The 26971-nt window shown below is 39.1% G+C and overlaps 1 protein-coding gene across 1 annotated transcript; it reads right to left on the reverse strand.

Annotated features, from left to right (window-relative positions):
• Positions 1–656: 656 nt before the first annotated feature.
• CT55 (cancer/testis antigen 55) lies at positions 657–26569 on the reverse strand. Its single transcript, XM_004443788.3, has 5 exons — positions 26410–26569; positions 23249–23433; positions 12525–12669; positions 1835–1947; positions 657–1057 (listed from the first exon to the last, which is right to left on the reverse strand). Exons 1-5 carry the CDS (start codon positions 26498–26500, stop codon positions 866–868), a joined length of 726 nt encoding a protein of 241 aa, XP_004443845.1. The 5' UTR covers positions 26501–26569; the 3' UTR covers positions 657–865.
• Between the last annotated feature and the right edge of the window lie 402 nt (positions 26570–26971).

Genomic DNA, 26971 nt, shown 5'->3' on the forward strand with positions numbered 1-26971 from the left:
TCAGAACCACTTGAAGGCTGACTTTAAAATGAGGAAAGGGAGTGAATGTGTCTGTGACTCTATCAAAAATGTGAAATGTACAATATGATTTTTATTCCTGACATGGGGTGTTTTCAAGCCGGGGTGAAAATGTTCTAAAATTAAGATTGTGGTGATGGTTGCATACCACTGCAGATATACTCAAAACCATTGAATTGTACATTTTAAATTGGTTCATTGCATTTATGTGAATTACGTCTCAGTGAAGCAATTTAAATTCCAGGTAGGCATTAATAGAACACAAGTTCCATCGGGGCACAGAATTTTGGCCTTTGTGTTCAAGGCTATAACCCCAGCACCTGGCACGTAAAAAGCAATCACTATTTTTTAAGTGAACCAATGAGTGAATACGTAAAATCTAGAGGACATTGAAACCTGACCCATAAAGTGGGAAACTAACCACTAGATGGTAGGGTGGTCCTACTGGACCTGTAATGCAAACTCAGAATATTAAAAAAAAAATCTATGATGCACAATGCATTCTAGAAAAAGTTTTCTCGTACTACAAACTCTGTCCTAAAGGTGAAAGAAAACAGAGAATGTAGATGAAATTAAAAATAAATAACTCCACTAAAAAGAGAAAATCATGAAAATAAGATTATTACAAGGGATTAAGATGAAAATGTCTTTAATCAATAATGAAAAATGCTGAACACTCTCCAGAAGATAACTCTATTTAGCCAACCCACACAGGATTTGAAAGGTGTATCTTAATTAATTGTTGAGGTTTACTAACCTACTTTTTCTTTTCAAAACACATTTAAACCAGGTCCTTCACTGCCAAGAGAAGAAAAGCTGAACAGGGAATAAAAACATTGTTTTCTTGTTACCACCTTTTCACTAGAGTCATAGAAATTGCTCTCCAAATATAGCAGGACTGAATGCTCTCGACTGCGACTGCATTAACGACGTCAGCTATTCGAGGTACGTATCCATCAGGAAGTTTCAGAGAATCCAAGGTGAAAAAGATACTCTCATCTATCACCCCATTTCTTCCGTGTAGGCTAGTAATGCAGACCTGTAATTACAAATAATGGGAACGTTGATGTAAAAGCACCGTACACTCTAGCTGAGCCTGCCCTTCCTCACTCTGGCTCTAAACTGTAGGTCACTCCAAACCTTCGATTCCCAACCCGGCTGGCGTATTTGAAACACCAGGAGCGCTGTGTAAAACTACCCGTGCCCAGACCCCACCTCACACCAATTAAGTCAGAATCTCTGCTGTTGGGGCCCAAGTCTAGGATTGGAAACTCTGCTCTGAATAGAACACACAGTGTCCACTAACCTCTATAGTTACAGTTGAAAGGGTGAAAGGGGTTGAGTGAGAAAGGAATGTGGTGGCAAATAGAACATCATTTTTCCCCACTTCCTCTATCACATTCCAAGCCACAGCTGTCTCTTTGTGCAAACTGAATTTCCCACTCACTGTCAGTCTCCACTGCCCAATCACACCCAGCATTTACTGTAAGCTCTCATCTCGCCACCCACTCCATTCATTTTTCCCAACAATTCCCTGAACACAATTTCTTTTCTGTTCTTACTGCTCTCAGAAAATTTTAATACTTCTAAATAAACTCCATAATTTAGATCTTAATTATACGTGTGCTCTATATTATTCTCTAATTATTTCCTTTCAGAAGCACAGCTTTTTCAAAAAGAAAATAGACTCCTCTTTGGCAAAGAATATATTTTCTTTTAGGTTTCCTAACACACTCAGTAGAATCCTGAGCAGCAAAATGTATCACTACAGGAAGGATAAGCAGAAACGAATAACAAGAGTAACATGCAAAACTACCTCATGCACATGCTTATGTCGCAGAGGCTTCACTGAGACGGCCTTTCTGCTCTGTGTGTCTGGCTGGATGGAAAACTCAACTTCTACTCGGTCACCCTGATAAGGCTCAAAATCTAAAACAGCCATGGAGAGAAATTGAGTTGGAATTATCTCTTATTTTTGGTAATATTAAATTTCACAGGTTACTCTGACGTTGTAATATCTTAAAATAGTTTCTATTACATCAAAGGTACATTCTGAACATTTTAAAACAGGTAATCTGTAAGTCTTCCCATCAGAAAGGAAGTTTATAATCCTTGAGGCATTGATTCTCTCTACTGATTTAACAAAGTCAATTGGGGAAAAGCATCAACTGTGCATCACTGGGCAATCTTTTTGAGAGTACACTGGATTTATTAAACCATTATTCACATTCACAACTCCTTCTGGAGAGGCAAGAAAGTATGTAAGTAAAAGCACAAGTATGAATCTGGCTGCCTGGGTTCAAACCTTGATGCTTCCACTTACTCAATTCACAACCTAGGTCAAGTCACTTAACCTCTCTGTGCCTCGCTTTCTTCATCTATGAAATGAGAAGCATAATAGTAGTACTTACCACAGAGAGTTGAAGGGACAATTAATCAATATACACAGAACTCACAGAATAGTGCCTGGCACATAATCAGTACCAAATAAATGTTGATTGCTATTGTCACCAGCCATGGGCTCTAACCTGCTTCTCTTGTCTTACTTAAACTCTAACCTTTTGTGTTTGACCTAATTCTCTTGTCTTCTTGAAGATGTTCCTTTCTCTAACAACTTTGGAGTCTTGAGCTTATGCAGTTTCAGCTATGTTCCAGGAAGAAGCTCTGAGTATCAACTGCCCTGGACCCAGCCACTCTGAACTGGACCAGACTGGCCAAGACCGCAATCATAAGACTGACACCTGCACAGATAGGCAGAAAGTTGTACTAACGTAACCTGCCCTCATTAACATTGTAAATTCTCCTCCCCTGGGAGGGGCAAAGAAGCCATTTTTAGGTCATGTGATGTATGTAAAATCATGATTTCAAACTACGCATGTACAAGCTTATGCCCACTTCTACTGTGATGATGAAACTTCCCCTTTGAATATTCATTTCCTACCCCAAATAAAGGTACCCACCTCCCCGTGCTCGAGGAGCCATAGCTTTGTGAAATTATTCCCTATAGTCTCCATTTTCTTTGCCACATGCTGCAAATAAAATTTCTGCTTTGTGAGACAAGTATTTCCGGTGCAGTTTGGTTTAACTCACCAAGAAGGTGCCCACGTTTGGTCCAGTAAAACTATTAGTGGCAGCAGTAGCAGTAGGACATATTGCTACAGAAAGAACCAATTTTCTCAGGTGTTTTGGATAGATTATGAACTCTATATATCTTATATTTTAAAGTTATAAACAAATATTTACAGATTTTCACAATAAGTTAAAAGCAAGTCACAGGATACAAAGGTACCAATGAGGATTTGAAGCAAATGGAATTCTCAAATACTGCTACTGGAAGTGAAAATTGGTACAACCACTTCAGAAAGCTGGTAATATCTACTAATGTTAAACATTTCTGTACCCAATGACTCAGCATTTCCTAGTTCCTTCATGGTCTTTTTCTTACTCCGCTCTCTTTCTCTCTCTTTTCTATACACATTTCTTTTGTGTGGCTTTATATAATATCCATAGGCTGATAACTCCAAAATGTACATAGCTGCAGCTCTAATCAACTTAAGATTTCCATATCCAAGTGCTTATTCAAATTATTATGTCTAAAGCTGAGCTCTTGCTATTCTTCTCATGTACCCAATTTTGCTCCTCGGGCTTTCCACATCTCAAAAATGGAAACTCTACACTTACAATTGCCCAAACAAAAACTTAGGAGTAATCCTTGACTCCTCTTTCCTTCACACCAAATGTCCAATCCATCAGCCGATACTTTCACTTCTACCTTCAAAATATTTCTAGAAATAAATCAATCCTTACAGCCTTCACTTCTACTAACCTTAGCCAAGTCTCCACTACTACTCACCAGGACTATTACAACAGATTTCTAACTTATCTTCCCAGTTCCATCCTTGTTGCATATAGTCTGTTCTCAACATGATAGCAGGGTGAACATCTTAAAACATAATAAACTCCCCACAAAAAGCCAAATCCTTACAATGACCCGTAACTCCCTGTGTGGCTCACCTCCTCACTCTCCCCTTTCAGGTCTTTATTGAAACTTTACTTTTTAAGTAAAACCTTCCCTGAATACTCTATCTAAAATTTCAACCCATGGCTCCCTAGATTTTTTTTCCTTAAACTATGACTCAGCGGTTTCAGTCCTAGTCCCAAGCATTTAGTCATGACAAACAAAATCATAGGTTCACAAAAACACTTGTACAAAAATGTTTTTTAGCAGTTTTATTCATAATAGCCAAAAGCTGATAACAGCCAACATGACGTTCAATAGGAAAATGGAAAAACTGTGATATATTCAACATAATGGAATGAACTACAGACACATGCAACAAGAGATGAATCTAAAAATATTCTCCTGAGTAAAAAAAGAGGATGTATGTCTGATTCTATTATATAAAATTCTAGAAAGGCAAATTAAATCTATGGTGAGAAAAAAAAACAGAAAAGTGTTTGCCCGGGGGGTGGGGACAGGCATTGACTTGGGAAAGGCATGAGGGTAATGTTTAGGTACATGTGTTTGTTAAAACCAAAGAAACTCAGAAAAAAACTATAAACAAATATTGAACTTGAGTTATTGATATACATGTTGAAGTACCCAGGAGATGCTATATAAATGTTTGCATTTTACTTTCAAATATGTCAAAAAATATGAAATACACTGATGAATGTGTGGGATGATGAATACATGGGGATAGATATGTGATAAAACAAATATAACAAAACGTTAATGGTAGACTCCAGGTGGTAGTATGGCTGTTCACTGTAAAATTCTTTCAGATTTGCTGTATGTTTAAACTCTTCGTTAATAAAAAGACAAAACCTTAAGCAAGGATGGTAAGCTTTGACTTCATAATTCCAGTTGCAGTTAACAGAGTTCTCACTAACATGGTAAAATCTGATAATAAGCAATACTCTGCCTCTCTTTTCCAAACTCTTTCCAGACACATGATAACTCTCCCCTTCCAAGGACCACATGGAAAGTGTCCTTGGACATGAGTGGCTGGGGATAGTTAACTCCAACCAGTCTCAGGTGGTGATAGGAGAGGTAACAGATGCTGCTGGCACAGCCAACCACTAGGTAGAAGAGTTGGTTATGCTGTGGCCCATGCCACACCAAAAATGCCAAGATTCCACCAGGCCATCAGGTTGGCAGGATCACCAGGAAACGTGAGATACACTCGGTTAGGTTTACATGAAACATCTGTGGGAAAAATCAGTTCAGATGTCCTGTCATAAAGTGTAGAGATTAGTCCTAATGCTCTTGCTATTGTATAAATCTATAACTACTTATTTGTTTAATAAATTGATAACTCTTTTTTAGTTTTCAATAAACCCTTTTGGCAGCAATGAGCTAAAAAACAAATGCGTGCTTAGGGAAAATGAGTAATGAATTGATTTTCCAAGAAAGTTGATGAACACATGACTTGTGCAATTCATCTGTGTTATGGACTGAATGTTTGTGTCCCCTCAAAATTCATATGTTGGAGCTCTGACCTCCAGTGTGGCTGTATTTGGAGATGGAGCCTCTAAGGAAGTAATTAAGATTAAACGAGGTCATAAGGATGGGGCCCTAACCCAATAGGATTAGTGTCCTTATAAGAAGAGACACTGAGAGCTTGTGTTCTCTCTCTCCCCTGTGTACACACCAAGGAAAGGTCATGTGGGGACTTGGTGAGAAGGCAGCTATCTACAAGCCAGGAAGAGAGCTCTCATCAGAAACCAAATTGGCTGAAACCTCTATCTTGGACATCTTAGCCTTCAGAATAGTGAGAAAATAAATTTCTGTTGTTTAAGCTACCCATTCTATGGTATTTCATTATGGCAGCCCGAGTAGACTAAAACAACACTTAGTCTGTCAACATTCACTCTCCACCATGGGGGTCATAGTGATCTCACTAACCACAAGAAAACCAGAGGGCCCAAATTTACTGAAGCATTTACTTTATAACTCAGTAGATATTTTAATAAACAGTGCCCAAAGACCACAAGTTAACAAGGGGAAGCTACAAACAGTACATTTACATATAATTCTATGATGCATGACTTTTCTTTTATCAAATAACTGCTCTAACATAATTTCAACAGTTTTATTCCAATTTTTCTCAGGTACATTAGAAAAGTGAAACAACAGCTGTTCCTATGTTAGCTCCATAAGAACTTCACAAACAGTTAAATGATTCCGGATGCTTTAAACAAGAAAAAGAGTTAAGTGAATTCCAATAATGGTTTGATTCCTTCCATCCAAATCATGGAATCAAAGTGAGAAAGGAAAACACCAGCCCCTAATGTCCAAAACTGTTCACAGCTAGACCTCAATATTATAACTAGCTGGTCTGATACTCACAGCCAGGCCATTTTGTTTTCCTGTTGGACATAAACAATCCCATAAGATACAACCTCAGATAAAGTCACCCTGAGACCACAACAAAATGAAACAAAACAAGGCAACTTCTTTATTTTGTCTAAGTACAGAAAAAAACAAGGCCACTGTGCCATCCACAAAATACCCAATCATAGAATCACCCCTGCTTTCTGACAGCATCCAGTCTAGGACTAACCCCTGCTTCCTCAGACCCTCCCCCAAATCACCCAACTAAATCTCAAATCCTATAATGTGTTCTTTCTAATACCCTCTTACTGAGACATGCCATGATTCCACCATGGTGTGTGTTCTCCCTCTCTGAAACAAGGAATAACCCTAACTTGGTCTTTGGCTGAAAAGCATTGACCAAAGTTATGAAAGTTCTTTCTGGCAAGGGTGAAATATCTAATATTAGTATACATGCTATTATAAATTCAGTTTAAAAGTCCTACACTGGGGATAAAATTATTTGTGTTTGCAGTGCAAATACAAATACAAATTTGAAAAAAAGCATCATAGTAAACATAAGATTCTTAGAAATTAAAAAAAAACTGATGGAGCAGAAATGTAATTGGCTGTGGTGCAAGCATAATTCATAACTGCTCATAATTCATACATACTATGATATTCAACCAGTTGAAACCGAAGCCATAGTAATCAAAATTTAGAAAATATGTATGTGTGTGCACGTGTGTGTGTGTGTATGTTGTGTATTTATATATTCAAAATAACTGAACTACAAAACTTCTGGGACAAAGTTAATACTGAATACAAAAGGATAATGACTCAGCATGGCTAGCTTTCTCTTTTTTTCTCACTAATTTTCTCTTTTTGCTGCACTGATCAGTCAGATTTCAGGCACGCTTGAGCCTTTGAAGGACTACTATGTAAATCAGCCCAACATCTTACCATAGTATCAATTCTTCTTTGGAAATGAGTCCTTCCAATTTTGGTTACGGTCTGTTTAAGATCAATTGGAAATCTTTAATCAAAAAATTCAACAAACAGTACAAAATTTCAGGTTTTGAAGAATCACAATTATTGATATGAAGATTGCAAAGAGAGAGACGTTGAAATTTTTCCCTAAAAAATGGAGGAAGTGAACATGTTGAGCCATCAGAGCTCAAATGGTGTACAAATTTGAAGTCAGATGATCGTACTTGGGAAGATTTTAGCATGTGGCAAGAATCTTTGAATATAGCTCTTATTTTGTACTGGAGACATTTATATTCTAAAACAGAATGGAAGGAAATTAAGAAAACCTACAAATTTGCCACTAGACTGCAATTTGATGAAACATTCACAGTTTCCATTAAATGTACACAGACACGTTCTTTTTTTAGAAATAATTTTATGTTTGAAAAATTTATGAATAATACTATTTTAAAGATAGAAACATAAACCCAATCTGTTAGTCATATATAAATACTTCAAAGGCCAATTTAATTTTAACCAATTGTAACACACCCATTTAGTCTCAAAAATGACTCAGATTGGACACTTGAGGGTATGGTTACCCCGCACAGCTATTGCTGTAGGAGCGGGTTGCCCTACAGAAGCCCATGGCCTTTGGTAGAAGTATAAAGTCATTGCCAATGTGCAGCCTGGCAATGAGGTAGCTAGGGGAATAAATAGGCCAACATCTCCCTGCCTACTCCAGTCTCCTGCTTGTGCCTCCCATTGGCTAAATACAATCATAAAAATGTCAGCAGATAAAGAACAGGGTCCTTTAGTGACTTGTTTGGTCACTACAGAGGCATATTGAAACAGGGAAGCTACCTCTGGACTGAGTAAGACGCTGGACTACTGGGCAATTCAAGGCGTAAGGGAAAGTTCAAAAAAAGATAAGAAGGCTACATGGAACTTCTTTTTAATCTTTTAAGTGGGTACTCAAGCCAGTATATTCTGAAAAATTAAGAAATAACCTTATTTGTGACCCTAGGCTTCTAATCCAGGTCTCACTGGTTACGTAAGGACATGTAGGATGTTATAGGACTGCATTAGTGCATAACCTGAAAAATAAAGGGGAAAGAAATAGCAGCTTGTGCACTTGGTAGACCACCTCATCTCCACCCTTAGGTTGAATGCCCAATTCCATTTTAGCATCCTTCACCTAAATGGTTAAGATTTATTGCTTACTCACATAAAAAAACCAATCTGAGACTCATTACTGATGTTAACCATTTCCCATGAGTAGCACTCATGGACCTAAACCCTCAAATCCTGTCTGTAAAACAGAGCTGATCACTACCATCCTGTAAGACAGGTAAAGGCAGATGGGATCTTGGGCCCTAAAGCACCAATTAGACGACCTCCCGCTGACATATAAACACATTCATGTTGTGCAGAGAAGAACACACACTCAATCGTCCCTCTCACGCACTCTTGTCACACTCGGTTTGCATACATTCGCCTCCCACTCATTCCTCAACCTACTTACAATTGTTTTTTTCACTTATACCAGCCTATTGGAACTGACCACACCAAGGTTACCTCAGAAGGTTCCTGATAGGATTAAATCTGATAGTATAAATTATGTACTTAACACAGTACTAGATTCTACACCATCTGGATCTTACTGGCATTTATAATCTTGTTTCATACCATCCCTCATTCAAGTCATACCACACATACTCACCACATTCCAGCTATCTTGTCCTCCCTTCAGTTCCTAGGAGACGCCAAAGTTTTTCCACTTCAGGACTTTTATAATGACTCTTCCCTATTGGAATATTTTCCCCAGCTGGCTCCTTCTTATCCTCCAGGTCTCAGCTCAAGTGTCACCTCCTCAGAGAGGCCTTCCCTAATCTGCTATCTACAGTAAACTCCAACCCACCCTACTCCCAGTTTTGCTATCACAGTATCTTGTTCAAATCCTGGAGAGAGAAAAACAATCTGTTACTCTCTTTTTGTTTGTTTGTTTGTTTGTTTTTTGGCTTACTTGCTGATTGTCTGAGGTTTACCTTATTAGAATGCAAATATGAAAATAGTACCTGGAACAGAGTGAGGCACTCAAATATCCCTTGAATGATCATCAACAAGAAAAGAACATATACTGACTCTCCTTTATGTGGGTCAAAAAATTTAACACAAGTTTTCCTTCTTTCAGGTTCCCCTTATGTTTTAAATTGGAATTTTGTGTGTGTGCGTGTGACATTTTCATTGGGTTTCATAATCAGATTAGCAGCAGCTATTATGCCAATTCTAAGTATGACTGATTAGGTGCTCAGATCTTCTTTTATTAAGTGCCCCAGTACAGAACTGTATATTCTAGTTGTAAGTCTTTCTAGTTCTTCTATGTGAGCTGCCGCCAGAGCATGGCTATTGATAGATGACTGGTGTGTTTCCACACCCGGGAAACAAACCTGGGCTGCTGAATCAGGGCGCACCAAACTTTAACCACTAGGCCATCAGGGCTGGCTCCAGATCTTCTTTTTAATCTACTTTCTCTTTCATCCTAGAGAGGTCTATTACTCTGATTCACTAAGTTTATTTTGTAGCAGTAAATCCCTCCACCTTGTTCCATCAGTCCTTCCTGATCTCTTCTGCACCTTCAATCAATCCCTTTGGCATTACAGACATGTTCAAGTGTTTCCATCTTGAAAAGAATTCTCCTAGCGAGCGCTACCATTGATGGTGACTTCCTGTTGGCATGGTTACAGGGACCAAGAAATTGCCTTTGGAGCTAAGCAATCACAGGGGCCTTTTCTCCTAAAATTGGGTATTTCTGACTAAACAGGTCTTAAAATCATAGCTGCCACAAGACAATCATCTTTGGGGACTTCCAGAATTAACAACTAAAGTCAAGTCCTGGCTTTTACATCCAAAACAAGTCAAATGGAAAGCTGCCTGGTGGCTGAACTAACATCCCCTTTTGTATCCAAGGTAAATGGCAGCTGATTAGGCTTAAACAGGTACGAAGTTTTTACTTCTGCTCATCTTTTAAAATCCAGCCTGGCAAAGGGTTGCAGGAGTATGGAGTCCAGTTCAGAGAGCACCTCACCCAGGAAATTTTCCTCAATTCTCCCCATAACAGTCAATCATTCTCTCTCCTCTGCTCAGTAATGTTGTATTTATCACGTTCTTTTAATGTATTCACGTCTGTCTCTCTCAATTAGACTATGAGCTCTTTGCAGGCAGAGTTTAATAAAGTCTTATTTACCTTGGTCTTGCCAATATTTATCACTGTATCTTGAGCTGAATTAAACTCAAATACCATAAACAAATTAACTAATTATTGCTTTAGGCATAAGACAACAAAATGTTACACCTGATAATTACAAATAGAATTCAACAATGGATACACACACACACACACACTTGAAAAGTGTTGGAGGCGTTGTTTATCAGTCCCACGTCGGCCAAGTTCTGTATTCCAAGCCTAGTGTGATTATCATTCCTGCAATTCATTATAATTTCAAAAGTGCCTATCATGATGATCTCTGCTGTTTATATTATACTTTAAGTTTGTTGGCAAAAAAAACCCTAAGCTACAGTTCATTGTCTTTCATGTATTCTGCCTATGATAACCTACCTCTCTGGGTCATAAAATGTTAACAGAGTAATCTTAAGTTTATGAGCAGTGAAAGCTGTTAACAGTAATTTTTAAAAGATGTTTATTTAACATAAAACCAGACTGGACATGGTAGTGGAAGTGGGCCTCGATCCAGTGGGACATTGACACAACCCTTAGACTGATGCACAATTGTCACTAATTGTTGAATGGGCTTAAATTAGCTCTGCAGGTGAACTTCTCCGGCAGAGATAAAAATTCTCATGGGATAGGAGTGGGACAAGAGGTTTACCTTTCTACTACTATACTGCCTGTAACTCTAATCTCCCTGCAAGGCTACAAAGCAAGTTAGAGACTTGAGTTGGAAATACCTGATTTACTGCGATTGTCTCAGCACTCTGCTGACTTGTGGTTTTGAACGAAGTTAATGTAGCAATTCAGACATGAGCACCTCTTTAATGAGCTTTTCATTAATTCCTCTCTTATCAAAATAAAGCTTTTTAAAGGAAAAAAAAGTGTTGGAGGAGGTCATCAAGAGGATATGACCACTGGTTGACCCAAGAGCTGGACCTGGGCAGTTGAAGGGTCCTCACTCCCTCCCCTGTCCTTGGAATGTACGTTCCACCCACCCTTCCCATAGCCAGAGCTGTTTCAAGGATGCAGCCTTGAGAGAGTAAGGTATTGTTGAAACCGTCTGGACTGTATATAAACTTTTCAGATTCTGGTGGGTGAGCGTGAAGATCTACTCGTCTTGCAGCCTCCCAAGACAAGCCTAGTATGTAAGTTCCCTCGCTTATTGAAACCGCTGCCTACCAATCTGGAGTGGTCTGCCTCTTTCTTCGGTCTCTCCTTGCCCTTGGGGTACGGGGGCCAGTTTATGAACCAACAGAAAGGTACAAGGCTATCTCTAAACCTTATTTTAAAGCATGGAAGTATTTTAAAAAATAGTATCCCTGGGCCGGCCCCGTGGCTTAGCGGTTAAGTGCGCGCGCTCCACTATTGGCGGCTGGGTTCGGATCCCAGCGCGCACCGATGCACCGCTTCTCCAGCCATGCTGAGGCCGCGCCCACATACAGCAACTAGAAGGATGTGCAACTATGACATACAACTATCTACTGGGGCTTTAGGGGAAAAAAAAGGAGGAGGACTGGCAATAGATGTTAGCTCAGAGCCGGTCTTCCTCAGCAAAAAGAGGAGGATTAGCACGATGTTAGCTCAGGGCTGATCTTCCTCACAAAAAAAAAAAAATAGTATCCCTGTACACTTGTAATATTTTTCAGTTAGATTCAATGCCTATATGAATGGAAAAATTACACAAATACTAGTAACTGCACCAATAAATGAAAATGCCACAAATGATAGCATGAGTTTTTAAAAACATTATGTATCTGTCCCTTGCTATGCGTTATTTTAAACTCCAAAGATCCACCTTAAGTATTAAAGAGCCTCCGACTGGAGTCAAAGACTCTGGAGAAGTAGTTCTAGTACTAAAATCCTCTCACCAAATAAGCAGGATCCAAATCTGACCCTGGAAATGATCCCGGTAACCACCTCCAAATTCAATCTATGAAGTTAAAACATACATAAAACCTAATTTTAAATTTTAAAAAATGTAAATTGTACCTTTACAAACAACATCTAGAGAGAAGTAACTTGTATGATCAATGTAGTTAGCACCTTCCACTGGAGAAGTAATACAGCCAAATGAAACTCTAGAATAGGAGTCTGACAGCCCATCACCACGGCAATGATCATGGAAAGCATCCACCTGTGAGATAAAGAAACAGTTACTTCAAACATAACAAAAGTTTAAAAATCAGAAACATACACTTAAATCATTATGGTTCAAGAAATGGTTTAAACAACTATAATAAACAGTGGTGAATATATTTCACCTGACAAACATATCATAGACATGAGATGATGATAAAATAATACCTGAGCTTCATATCTTTTTTACTTTACTTGTTAGAGTAGTTTAGGATAATTGAGCAGAAATTTCCCATATATTCCTCTCCTCCACTCACAGTTTCCCCTACTACTAGCATCTTGCATTTGTTTAACTGATAGATTTGTTCAGTTGGTACATTTGTTCAATTGATGAGCCAATATTCATACATTATACTTAACTAAAGTCCATAGTTTAAATGAAGGTTCACTCTCTGTGTTGTACTGTCATGTATTTTTAAAACATGTTTAAAAACATTATTTGTGGGGCCGGCCCCGTGGCTTAGCGGTTAAGCGCACGCACTCCGCTACTGGCGGCCAGGGTTCGGATCCCGGGCGCGCACCAACGCACTGCTTCTCCAGCCATGCTGAGGCCACGTCCCACATACAGCAACTAGAAGGATGTGCAACTATGACATACAACTATCTACTGGGGCTTTGGGGAAAAAAAAAAAGGAGGATTGGCAATAGATGTTAGCTCAGAGCCGGTCTTCCTCAGCAAAAAGAGGAGGATTAGCATGGATGTTAGCTCGGGGCTGATCTTCCTCACAAAAATAAATAAATAAATAAATAAATATTTAAAAAAAAGAAACATTATTTGTGCATCAGCCAGGTTGAATGCACTGATAGTATTAGATTCAAAGATAAAAGATATACTGTTCCTGCCCTCCAGAAATTCACAATCAAAAGGGAGTAAAAGACAAAAATAACTAATTCAAAGCAAGTTGTGACAAATAGTGAAAACAAGCGCAAAAACTGGCTTCTGGACATTCCCAGTAGGGAGAGAATTTCAGATTGCTAGAATACAGGACAATTTCTTGGGGAAAGTGGGATTTGACCTGGTCTGTGAAAGAAGAGAAATGATTTTTACCTGGCAAATGGGGGTAGGGTTGAGGACAGGGGTAGGGAGACAGCAAGGAGGAGAGAAAATACATGTCAAGTTAAAGAAACAAGAAAGAAAACCATAAGACTCCAGATCAGGGCACCTAGGGGGACAGAGCATGAGATAAAGTTGGGAAAATAATGGGGGTGGGGGGTTTTAAAAAAGACAAGTCAAATTAGGGGTTAGTTTATCTACTAAGGCATTTAAAACTTTTATTATTGGAAGTGTAATGACCTTTATTTTATATTTTGCTTTTCTAATTATACAAATAATACGTGTTCCATTATACAAAAAATATAAAAGATACAGAAAAGAAAAAAGCAAAAAACAATTACACATAATCCATAAATCTACTACCTATAGGCACTGACCACATTCTGGTACTTACCCTGCTCCAGACGTTTTTACTATGCATACATATCTATGCACTATTTTAAGGGAAAATTTAATATTATATATATTATAATGTATCACCAAAGGATCACAAATATGTCAACAGATTGTTGAAACATTATTTTTTTTTATTGATGATTTAATAGTTTTTAACATTGTGAAATTTTGGGTTGTACATTTTTGCTTGTCTATCACCATATATATGTCTCCCTTCACCCCTTGTGCCCACCCCCCACCCCCATTGCCCCTGGCAACCACAATACAGTTTTCTCTGTCCATGTGTTGGTTTATATTCCACATATGAGTGAGATCATACAGTATTTGTCTTTCTCCTTCTGGCTTACTTCACTTAACATAATACCCTCAAGGCCCATCCATGTTGTTGCAAATGGGACAATTTTGTCTTTTTTTTTTTACCGCTGAGTAGTATTCCATTTTATATATATACCACATTTTCTTAATCCAATCGCCAGTCGAGGGACACTTAGGTTGCTTCCACTTCTTGGCTATGGTGAATAATGCTGCAATGAACACAGGGGTGCATAAGCCTCCTTGGATTGTTGATTTCAGGTTCGTTGGATAGATTCCCAGTAGTGGGATGGCTGGATCATAGGGCATCTCTATTTTTAATTCTTTGAGGGATCTCCATACCGTTTTCCATAGAGGCTGCACCAATTTGCATTCCCACCAGCTGTGTATGAGAGCTGTTTCTCCACATCCTCTCCAACATTTGTTGTTTTTTGTCTTGGTGATTATAGGCATTCTAATGGGTGTGAGGTGATATCTTATTGTTGTTTTGATTTGCATTTCCCTGATGATGAGTGATGTTGAACATCTTTTCATGTGCCCATTGGCCATCTGTATATCTTCTTCAGAGAAGTGTCTGTTCATTTCCTCTGCCCATTTTTTGATCGGGTTGTTTGTTTTTTTGTTGTTCAGTTGTGTGAGTTCTTTATATATTATGGAGATCAACCCCTTGTCAGATGTATGTTTTGCAAATATTCTCTCCCAGCTGGTGGGTTGTCTGTTCATCTTGATTCTGGTTTTGTTTGTCTTATAGAAGCTCTTTAATCTGATAAAGTCCCACTTGTTTATTTTTTCTTAGTTTCCCTAGTCTGGGTAGGCATGTCATCCAAAAAGATTCCTTTATAACCAATGTCAAATAGTGTGTTGCCTATATTTTCTTCTATGAGTTTTATAGTTTCAGGTCTCACCTTCAGGTCTTGGATCCATTTTGAGTTAATTTTTGTGAATGGCGATAGCAAATGGTTCACTTTCATTCTTTTGCATGTGGCTGTCCAGTTTTCCCAACACCATTTATTGAAGAGACTTTCCTTTCTCCATTGTAGGTTCTTAGCACCTTTGTCGAAAATTAGCTGTCTGTATATGTATGGTTTTATTTCTGGGCTTTCAATTCTGTTCCATTGATCTGTGTGTCTGTTTTTGTACCAGTACCATGCTGTTTTGATTACTATTGCTTTGTAGTATATTTTGAAGTCAGGGATTGTGATGCCTCCTGCTTTGTTCTTTTTTCTTAGGATTGCTTTAGCTATTCGGGGTCTTTTGTTGCCCCATATAAATTTTAGTATTCTTTTTTCTATTTCTGTGAAGAATATCCTTGGGATTCTGAGTGGGATTGCATTGATTCTGTAGATTGCTTTATGTAATATAGACATTTTAACTATGTTTATTCTTCCAATCCACGTGCATGGGATATCTTTCGATTTCCTTATGTCATCATCGATTTCTTTCAATAATGTCTTGTAGTTCTCATTGTATAGGTCATTCACATCCTTGGTAAGACTTATTCCTCCGTATTTTATTCTTTTTGATGCAATTGTAAATGGTATTATCTTTTTGAGCTCTCTTTCTGTTAGTTCATTATTAGCATACAGAAATGCAACTGAGGGGCCGGCCCCATGGCTTAGTGGTTAAGTGCGCGCGCTCCGCTGCTGGCGGCCCGGGTTCACATCCCAGGTGCGCAACGACACACCGCTTCTCCGGCCATGCTGAGGCCGCGTCCCACGTACAGCAACTAGAAGGATGTGCATCTATGACATACAACTATCTACTGGGGCTTTGGGGGAAATAAATAAATAAATAAAATTTAAAAAAAATTTAAAAAAAAAGAAATGCAACTGATTTTTGTAGATTGAGTTTGTACCCTGCAACTTTGTTGTAGCTGTTGATTATTTCTAATAGTTTTCCAACAGATTCTTTAGGGTTTTCTATATATAAAACCATGTCATCTGCAAATAGTGAGAGTTTCACTTCTTCGTTACCTATTTGGATTCCTTTTATTCCTTTTTCTTGCCTAATTGCTCTGGCCAGAACCTCCAGTACTATGTTGAACAGGAGTGGTGAGAGTGGGCAGCCCTGCCTCGTTCCTGTTTTCAGAGGAATGGCTTTCAGTCTTTCCCCGTTGAGTATGATGTTGGCTGTGGGTCTGTCATAAATAGCCTTTATTATGTTAAGGTACTTTCCTTCTATTCCCATTTCGTTGAGAGTTTTTATCATAAATGGATGTTGTATCTTGTCAAATGCCTTCTCTGTCTCTATGGAGATGACCATGTAGATTTTATTCTTTGTTTTGTTGATGTGATGTATCACGTTGATTGATTTGCAGATGTTGAACCATCCCTGCATCCCTGGTATAAATCCCACTTGATCATGGTGTATGATCTTTTTAATGTATTGTTGTATTCGGTTTGCCAATATTTTGTTGAGGATTTTTGCATCTATGTTCAACAGCGATATTGGCCTGTAATTTTCTTTCTTTGTATTGTCTTTGTCTGGCTTTGGTATCAGCGTGATGTTGGCCTCGTAGAATGATTTAGGAAGTGTTCCATCTTCCTCTATTTTTTGGAATAGTTTGAGAAGGATGGGTATTAAATCTTCTTTGAATGTTTGGTAAAATTCACCAGAGAAGCCATCTGGTCCTGGACTTTTACTTTTTGGGAGGTTTTTGATTACTATTTCAATCTCTTTACTTGTTGAAACATTATTTTAAAGGCTAATATGGCATCCCACTGAATGGAAGCACCATAATTTGTTGACTCAATTCCATACAGCTGAACATTTGGCTTATATCCAAACACACTGCCTACTTGCCTGATTTGTTTTGGTAGGATTAACTCCTAGGAGTAGAATTTCTTGTTCAAAATTTTCTAATGGAAATTTGATCCATGAAGTTGTAAATTTGTTTTCACGTTTCTTTTTTCAATAGCCTAGTTCATGGCCTATTCCCATTTCTCTATCCATGTCTTTCCAGCTGCCAATGCTAATCTCATGGTTATTTCCCCCTCATTCACTTTCATTGAGGAGTGAAGCACCAGGCTTCCAACTATTTATGCATCACCACTTTTGTCAATATCCAAGTGGATGATTCATAAGACCCCCTGGCTTCTCTATTCCCTGACTCCACACTAACTCACTGTCATACCTAGTAAATATGCCTTCCCACAATCCAAAACTATCTATACCTCAAAACTATAACATCGCTATTTTATTTTTTTAATTACACAAATATTTTATGTTCATTGATGCAAAATTAGTAAACACAGATATTTTCTCTGAGAAAATAAAGGCCACTGGACAGGACCTCCTGTATCAACCTCCTGGCTTTCTCTGCCTTCCCTCCTATAACAATGGAGGGACTTCCAAGCCCTTATCTGAGGCTGACTCTTCCACTGGGCATGTGGTACCATTCCCTCTTGCCTCCATACAGACTTAGCTCCTACAGTTATTGCTTCTCTTCCTCCTACCTCAACAATTTTTCTCTTTCTAATGAATCAACATACGAACATACTTTAGACTCTCCTATCTCAAAAAAAAAGATAAATAAACCTCCCTTGGTTTTATTTCCCCTTCAGTCTCATTTCTTTGCTCCCCCTCCCAACAAAAGATATTTAAAGAATCATCTATACTCACTTCCTCATCTCCCATTCCCTCCTCATTCCTCTTCAATCAGGCTTTTATCTCCAACATGCCTCTGAAACTGCTCTTAAGTTCACCAGCAACCTCCAGGTTGTCAAATTGAATGGTGAATTTTCTATGCTCTCACCACTCAACCTCTTAGCATTTGATCCAGTCGATCACAGCTTACTTCTTGAAATGCTTTGCCTAGCTTTTGTGTGACCACCCTCTCCTGGAGAGGCTCCAGCTCAGCCTCCTTTGTTAGATCTTCCTCCTGTTTTCTGTCCCTGAACTGAGTAGACTAAGTTACAGACATGGATGTCCCATAGGTTTCTCAAGCTTGGCTTGTACAAAATTTAACATGTCCTAAACTTCCCACAAAAAAACTTCACTTCCCCAATCTTTTCCATCTCAGAAAATGACAATTCAGCCCTCCTAGGCTTAACACAAAACTCCTGGCATAACCTTTAACTCCCACACTTTCTTTCATACCCCCATCCAATCCATTAGCAAATCCTATCAATACCTTCAAAATATATCTGTGATCTGGTCATTTCTCACCACCTCTATTCCTACCACTCTAGTCCGTGCCACTAGCATTTTACGCCTACAATATTGCAAAAGCATTCTACCTCACCCCTCTGCTTCCCTCTTCATCACTACCATCCATTCTTCACACAGCAGCCAATGTTTACTTTTAATGAAGCATTAAATCTGTCTTTTCTCTGTTTTAAATCTTCTAATGGATTTCCACTGCACTTCAGGTAAAGCCCAAACTGCTTACCCCAATCTACAAAGTCCTATGTGATCTCTTCCTCTCTGCCCTCATCATCTACTACTCTCACTGTCCCTCACCATGCTCCAGCATCTTGGACCATCTTCCTGTCCCTCAAACACACATCCCCTTTTGGACTGCCTAAAATCTAAATCAAATTTTTAAAAATCACATCATTAGTGACCAAGAGGCTTGACTTGAGACATTCGACATAAGAGAGCAAGCCATCCAAGTGGACTGAGGAGCAGTAGATGGAGGGCTCTTCTGGGGAGGGAACTGCACTGGGATAAAAATAGGCACAGCCTGGAGCTCAACTTGCATATTCCCTGACAAGTGATTTCTGTATACCTGAGTAGGGATAGTTTTGGGTTCATGGTGGGTAGGTGGATGAGGAAGTCAGATTTAAACGGATTGACACATGACAGGAAGAGAAGGCAATAGAGACAGAGAATTCTGTCAAGTTGCCTTGTCTGCAAAGGGAAGAGGGGAAGGTAAAAGAAAAAGCAATCTGGAGGGCCAGGACTTGTATTTTCTGAGCTAAGATTGGAGCGTGTTTAAATGCTCATGGATATTGGTCTTTAAAAGAGGGAAAACCTAAAAAGACAGGAAGAGAAGAGATACTCAATAGTGTGAGAAAGGGTTCCAAGAAAGCAAAGAGAATGGGATCCAAAATACAGGTATGGAGAGTTGGCCTCAGAAGGAGGGACACCTTTTCCATTCCAGCAGGACAGAAGGAGGAGGAGGGGATAAGTGAAGATGTAGGTGTAGGTAGATTTATAGATTTTGTTGTTAAAACAAACAACAAAAAAATACTAGCTTTGGAAGGAAACGAAAAGCTATCCAACCCTATCCCACATGGAATGCCAATCCTAAGGTGGCTAGATAGATGACTTCTTTATAATCTTCGTGGAATATATAATTCTGATGTTAAATTGTGCAGAAATAGAAAAAATGAAGGAAAAGTCCCAATTCTTTTTATAAGTCGAATATAAAAAATGACTTCAAAAACAGATAACAGCAGCATAAAAGAGACAGCTGCAGATCAATTCCATTTATGGAAATGCAAACATCTAAATAAAATAAGCAAGCAAATCAAGCAGGACATTATAAGAATTATACGTCATGACCAAATGAGGATCATTCACATAAAATAAGAATGGCTCAACATTAGGAAAGTTATTCACATTTTTATCCATATCAGTAGCTCAAAAGAAAGAAAAACTAGATGAATGTCTTGAGTGATGAAAAACAATTGGAAAATTCATCATCCTTAATTTTCAAAAAAGTCTAGAAATGTAATACAGAGGACACTTCTTTAACATAACTAAGATATTTCAAAGCGTCTGTTAATATCATGCATTCCAATAAAATGGAAACCATATAAGGGCTATAACTAGTCTTTCTTGTATTTCAAGATGCCCATTTTTTTTCACATTTTAACATTTCTGAAACCAAGAGGACAGCCATAACTAATGTATACTCTAAATTTCCATTATTAAACTATTGGTATGCCTTAAAATTGACAGAGGTCTTAAAAATTGATGAGATTCTGTTTGAAAGGGCCAACCAGTGTTGAATAAGCACAAATACCGCATTTTCTAGATGCTAAGATCCTGAAATCATACTATTTCGTATTATACATGTCAAAAAATTAACTGTCTTTGCCGATTTTGAAGTTACAATAGTAATCTACACAATAACTAAAAAGAATGTGCACATATGCGTGTTTGTATAAATTAATACAATACCGATAAAAGGGAGAGAAAAATGGATAATGTAATTTAGCCAAATTCCACATCTTTCATGATGCAAAGTCAATAAAAACTGGCTAATATTGCTAAGTCAAGAAAAGGTGTAAGAATATTATGCATGTTATCCAGGTGCCCATGAGAAGAGGGCTTCTATTTCTAAAAGTAGGAACCACAAAAAGCATAATGTCTAAGGAATAAAAGTTGCCCAGGAGGACATGAAGGACGATTTATTGTTTCATTTTATATCTTTCTAGAGTTTGAATTATTTATGTATGATTTTACATATAATTAAAACTTTTCAAATGTAGAGAAAGTTTATATTAAGCAATTGGTTGACAGTTGTTATATATAATAGTAATAATAATGATAAAGTACATCTCAACCATTTAAGAAAGACACACAGAGTTCAGTAAGTTCGCCATCTACCAAATTATATAACAAAAATCAATATTTTATTATATAATAGAAGACAAAAATTGTTTGAACATATAATATATAAATTTATTGATAATGATTTAAATTATCTTTAAATTAAAAGTTTATTATTAAAAGTTAAATAAATGATTTAAGTTAAAATGTATACTGATAATGGAACAAAAATACTAAAAATTTGAGAAATAAAATTGGTAGGAAATATATAGAACCTATTCGAAGAAAAGTATAAAACAATTCAGAAGCATATAAGAAGAGAGACGTGCTTTTTGGAGGAAAATACTATTATCATTATGTTAGCGCTCCCTAAATTAAATCTATAAACTTAGTCATCCCAATTTAAAAATCCCACAGGTGGTGTTGTGGTTGGGCGTGGGGGAACTAAACACAATGTTTTTAAAATGATACAGGAAAACCAACATACAGGAATAGTCAGGAAAATTCCAAAAACTTAAGCAAAAGTTTTGACAGGGAAACCAGGCTCCCAAACATTGAAATGTGTTATAATGCTTCAGTAATTCAAACCATTTGATCATACCTCCATGCAAGATAATACAATCAAATGAACACAATAGGACATCCCCATAGTTTCAAATGCCTATAAGAATGTAGCACATTGATAGAAGTGGCATTTCAACTCCACAGGGAAAAAGTGGATTATTCCATTAAAGGTATAGGGACTACAGGGTAGCCATTATCAAAATAAGATCTGGATCCTTCACTCAATCACTATATCCAAATTGACTCCAGTCAGACTGAATAGTTGGATGTAAATAAATAAATAACTTTCAGAAGAAAACCTAAGTGAATATATGTGTAAATTATGAAATGGAATAAGCCTTTGTAAGGATTTTTATTGAACCAAAAACCCACATGGACAAGACGGACACATTTATAATATATAAAAATTAAACTCCACAAAGTTGAGTCTTGGAGGAAATATTTGCAAAATGTTTATATGAAAAATTTCCTAACAAAGCTCTAATTTCCATAACATACAAATAGCTCTAATGCTCCTAATATATAAAGAGCTCTAAGAAAAGAAAAGTTGCTCTACTCTCACCAACACTTAAAGAAATGCAAAATAAAATTATGAGTGCTTTTCACTTTTCACATTGGCAAAGATTTCAAAGATTGACGATATTTCCATCCTTGTCAATACTGACAAACAGGCAGTTTCACAGCCTAGTGCTAACAGTGTCAATTAGTACAATAAAGCTGAAGCAAAATTTGATTATACCTATTAAAATGGTAAATATCTGCACTGAGGTAATGGTTGCAGGATTCTGTAAATTTACTAAAAATGTTGTTGAATTATATCCTTAAAACCAGAGAATCTTATGGTATGTAACTTGTACCTCAATAAAGCTGTTTTGTTTTGTTTTGTTTTTTGTGAGGAAGACCAGCCCTGAGCTAACATCCGATGCCTATCCTCCCCTTTTTTGCTGAGGAAGACTGGCCCTGGGCTAACATCCGTGCCCATCTTCCTCCACTTTATATGGGACGCCGCCACAGCATGGCTTGACAAGCAGTGCATTGGTGCACGCCTGGGATCCAAACCGGCGAGCCCCGGGACTCCACAGCAGAGCGTGCTCACTTAACCGCTTGCGCCACCGGGCTGGCCCCTCAATAAAGCTGTTTTTAAAAAGTGATTAAAAGGCATGTCTGCTCACCTAGCAATTAGATTTCAACAAATGCAAAAGTCCTTTACTTGGGTGAAAAAAAGCAAGTTTCAGGATAGTATAGACTCTAATAATTATCATTGTTAACCATATTTTTAAATGCTGAAGAATAGATATACAATTTATACTTTTATAAACAGAAACCACTACAAAGATAAGAACAAATGTCCCACACAATCTGGTAAATGGGACTTTAAATTCCACTCTGCATCTCCTATACCAGATCACTTCAGAGAGGCAGAATAAATAGAAGGAAGGTTGAAGCCTCCCCAGGATTAAAGACTGTCGCCAATTTATAAGTTTATTTATTTATTTATTTATTTTTTATCTTTTATAATGCTTCTTTTTTTAAATTTTTTGTTTATTGCAGTAACATTGGTTTATAACATTGTATAAATTTCAAGTGTACATCATTATACTTCTATTTCTGCACAGATTACATCATGTTCACCACCCAAATACTAATTACAACCCATCACCACTTATAAATTGTTAAAATAAATAAATAAATAAATAGTCAGATAGTAAAAAAAAAAAAAAGACAGTCCCCAAACTCATAGTAATCTTACTTTAATCGCTTTCAATCCGTGAGATGTTTTATCTTCTTCCACAACTGCAGTAACTTTTTGTCCAACCTTCAGAAGCACATTGCCAGTCACAACATCACTGCTGAAGTAGATCAACTCATCAATCAAGCCGTAATCACTACAGAACTTTGTCACGACTCCCTGCACAGTTTCTAACCTGGTGTCACCTAAGAGATGGGTAAACAAAGGGTTTCATTAATTAAGCTCAAAAGCAAATACACATTACAAATAGGCCCTACCAGAGAAAGATATGGTAGACAATGATCTAACTCTAGAAATAAATTGGGCTGGATTTGAGATACAGATGACACAGACAGTAGAGCTTAGTGGTTACGTGTGCAGGAGTCTAGAGGCAGAATGTTAGGTTCAAATTCCGTTCCACCATTTCTCTGTAGAGCACGGTGGCTCCAAGCCCCCGGCGGTGCAGTGCCATTGGTAAGAGCACTGAGTCTGGGGCCAGACCGCCTGGTTTTGAATCTCAGCTCTTCCACTTACCATGTGTGTGACCCTGGGCACATTTCTTAACCTCTCTGAACCTGTTTTCATCTGTAAACCCAGGACAACAACAATGTCTGCCTAACAGAGTAGATCTTAAATGTTCTCACCACAGAAAATAAGATAATTAGGGGCGGGCCGGTGGCGCAGCAGTTAAGTGCGTGCGCTCTGCTTCTGCAGCCGGGAGTTCCGCAGGTTTGGATCCTGGGCGTGCACCGACGCACGGCTTGTCAAGCCATGCAGTGGCGGCGCCCCATATAAAGTGAGGAAGATGGGCATAGATGTTAGTTAGCCCAGGACTAATCTTCCTCAGCAAAAAAGAGGAGGATTGGCTACAGGGGATGTTAGCTCAGGGTTGATCTTCCTCACAAAAAAAGAAAAAGAAAATAAGATAATTATGTGAAGTGATTAACTAGCTTAAAGTATTAACTAGCTTTACTGTGTAATCATTTCACAATATATACATATATCAAATCACATTGTACACCTTAAGCTTATACAATGATTTATGTCAATTATATCTCAATAAAGCTGGGGAAAAAAGGGTTGTTATAAATATTAACTAATGCATACACATCAACTGCTTAGAACTGTGAATGTCTCCCACAGGTTAGAGCTTATATGTTAGTTGTTGTCATGGTATCTGCATCTAGGCAGTCTTTAAGCATCCATTATTGTTATATAATTTCATCATTATCAACAACAGCATCAGCAGCAGTATCTGGAGATTCTTAAACATCTCACCACAAAAAGCACATAAAGAGATCTTGGGATTTAAATCTAGCACAAATGTGTATCTGAATCACTCAGGTTTATTTTTTTCTGAACAAACACAGCTAGTAAGCCATAATTTGGGATCTGAACCTAGAGAGTCAGCCTGCAGAGCCCACACTATGAACGACAAAGCCTTAGGTGTAAGGTGCTTCCCCAAAGACTTGGGGGAACTGACAGGATGGCTGGGGAAAATCTTGATCGTAATAGATTATGGAATCAGAGGCCAAGAAAATCCTGAAAATTTGAAAAAAATAGGTCAAATCTGTCAGGTGAAATAATAAAATACAAGAAAGCGGAAGGAACAAGGGTGACAACTGCCACTGAAGCACATGAAAATACTGTACGGGTTTCCCCTGTTACTCGAAAGTTCCATTTACACCACTTCGCTTTTACGAAAGACCTACAGGAGTACCTGCTTTCGCTAACTGAAAGAAATCCGAAGTGGATTTTAGCTTTTATGAAAAAAGGCAAAAATGGAAAAAAACGTTCAGCGTTTGTTTTTCAGTGAGCCATTACAGAGGCAGCGCACACCCCGAGCAGCAAGAGTGACGCCGCCAGACTCCTTCCTGGGGAACTATATTCAGTATCTCAGCATCAAGCTGCCATAGCTTTGAACTGTATCTGTGAGCATCTGTGCTTTATCTTGATTTATTTTGGTAGGTTATTTTGGGGTCTGGAAACGCTCGAAAATTTTTCCCATACAAATTAATAGTAATTGCTTCTTTGCTTTCCGCCATTTCGGCTTATGCAAGGTTTCATAGGAACGCTCTACTTTCCGATAGCAAGAGAAACCTGTAAGTCCTGTGTCATTCAGTTGGTAAAAGTGAGGATAATTAGTGGACCCGGCCATGAAAGATTTACGCTAAAAGCTAAGCAGCAGCCTTCTGTGGGGAAGTCAGCTAAGACTCAGCCACCTCTGCAGGGGTTCAGCCTCAGCCGGCACAGAAGCTGCAGGGAGATTCTGGCAGCAGGAAGGCCAGGCCTCCACTGAGAGAACAATGCTGACAGACTAGGAGTCTCTTCCAAAGGACCATCCAGAGCACACTGTGAAGTGACTCCCGTGGAAGGAAGTCCTCAGAGGCAGGAGCACAGAGGTCAGGAAATGGCTGCTAGGCCTCAGGGTCTGGGTGAGACTAGCTCCGTGTCCTCTCGTTCCTGATTGTGTCTCCCTGACTCGGCTGTAAAACGGACTTGACAATACCCCGGCTTCTCTCCTGGGAGGGTTCTGAGGATGAAATGACACGAATGCCCTTACGGCCTAAGCCGAGTGCTTGGCGCAGACAAGTACTCAACACACGTCAGAATCGATGCGATTCAGAGCAGGGATGCCACCACCCCAGCAAACCTCGGTTTTAACAGATTCCCACAAACAAAATGACGCCTTCAAAGTGTCCCTTGAGTCATCCACTCAGTGCCAAATCTAGGGCAAGTTTTTAGAATACAAAGGTGCGCAAGTTCAACGCAGCCCCTACCCTCCTATCGACGAGATATACGACTGTCCACTTGGCTTCAAAACATATGCCCGTTTGGGAAACAAAATCAAATGTACCCTCAAATCAGGGAGATGCATTACTACTGGAAATGTGGGAAGGAATCTGTTACACATTTGCATAACATATGCACAATGTAAGTTCCAAAAGCATCTGGGGAAATGCAACGGTGAGGCACAGCTCCCTACGGGCCTTCTCTGTCTACACCACCGACACTTCGGACAGGAGAGTGCCAGGCGAGCTCAGGGACGCGGGGACGCCCTCCCCACAAAGTGGCGCCGCCACGGGCATGCAGTGCCCGTCTGAGCTCTTGAGGCCCAGAACCAGGAGTGGGGCACAAGTCTAGGTGCAGGCCCCTGGGGAGGGAGGGGATGAGTTGAGTACCTTCCAAGAGCCTCAGATACTGAGCCCTCTGTCCCTCCGACGAGTCCCTTCTCCTCCAGAAAGCAAGAGCCCTGGAAATAAACCGGAACATGGTCCCGTCGTGTGTGACACTGGGTGCGAGGCTTGCTTCTAAGTCTCTGCCTCCCAGCTGCACTCCGATCACGGCAGTTCAGAGATGGTGCCGGCTCCTTTGCACCGCCCAACCTCTCGCCAGAGGTCCTCACACAAGCCTTGACTGCGGCTGCCACTTGAGGATCCTCAGTGTTCCGGTGCCCACCATCCCGCCAATGGGGGCGTAGTGTGCTTGGTGGAGGCCACTGAGATGCAGTGGGCTGGTGGGCGGGACTTCGTGGCTCCTCCTTCACAGGCGAGGGTGAAAATATGGTGGCCCACCGAAAATCTCTTCCAGTCCGACCCCTTTTTGCATCTCGCAGGGTAGAGGGTCTCCTCTGCAGGCTTCTGCAGGGAGGGCCTGATGCCTCTCTTGGAAGGTGGTGCAGCAGCTCACCCACAGAATGGAGGCAGGCTCCCAGGCTCTGGCTTGCAGGTGTCGAGCCCCCAC

This window comes from Ceratotherium simum, chromosome X, assembly GCF_057802395.1.
Source record: "Ceratotherium simum simum isolate JZ-2026a chromosome X, ASM5780239v1, whole genome shotgun sequence".
NCBI lineage: Eukaryota > Metazoa > Chordata > Mammalia > Perissodactyla > Rhinocerotidae > Ceratotherium > Ceratotherium simum.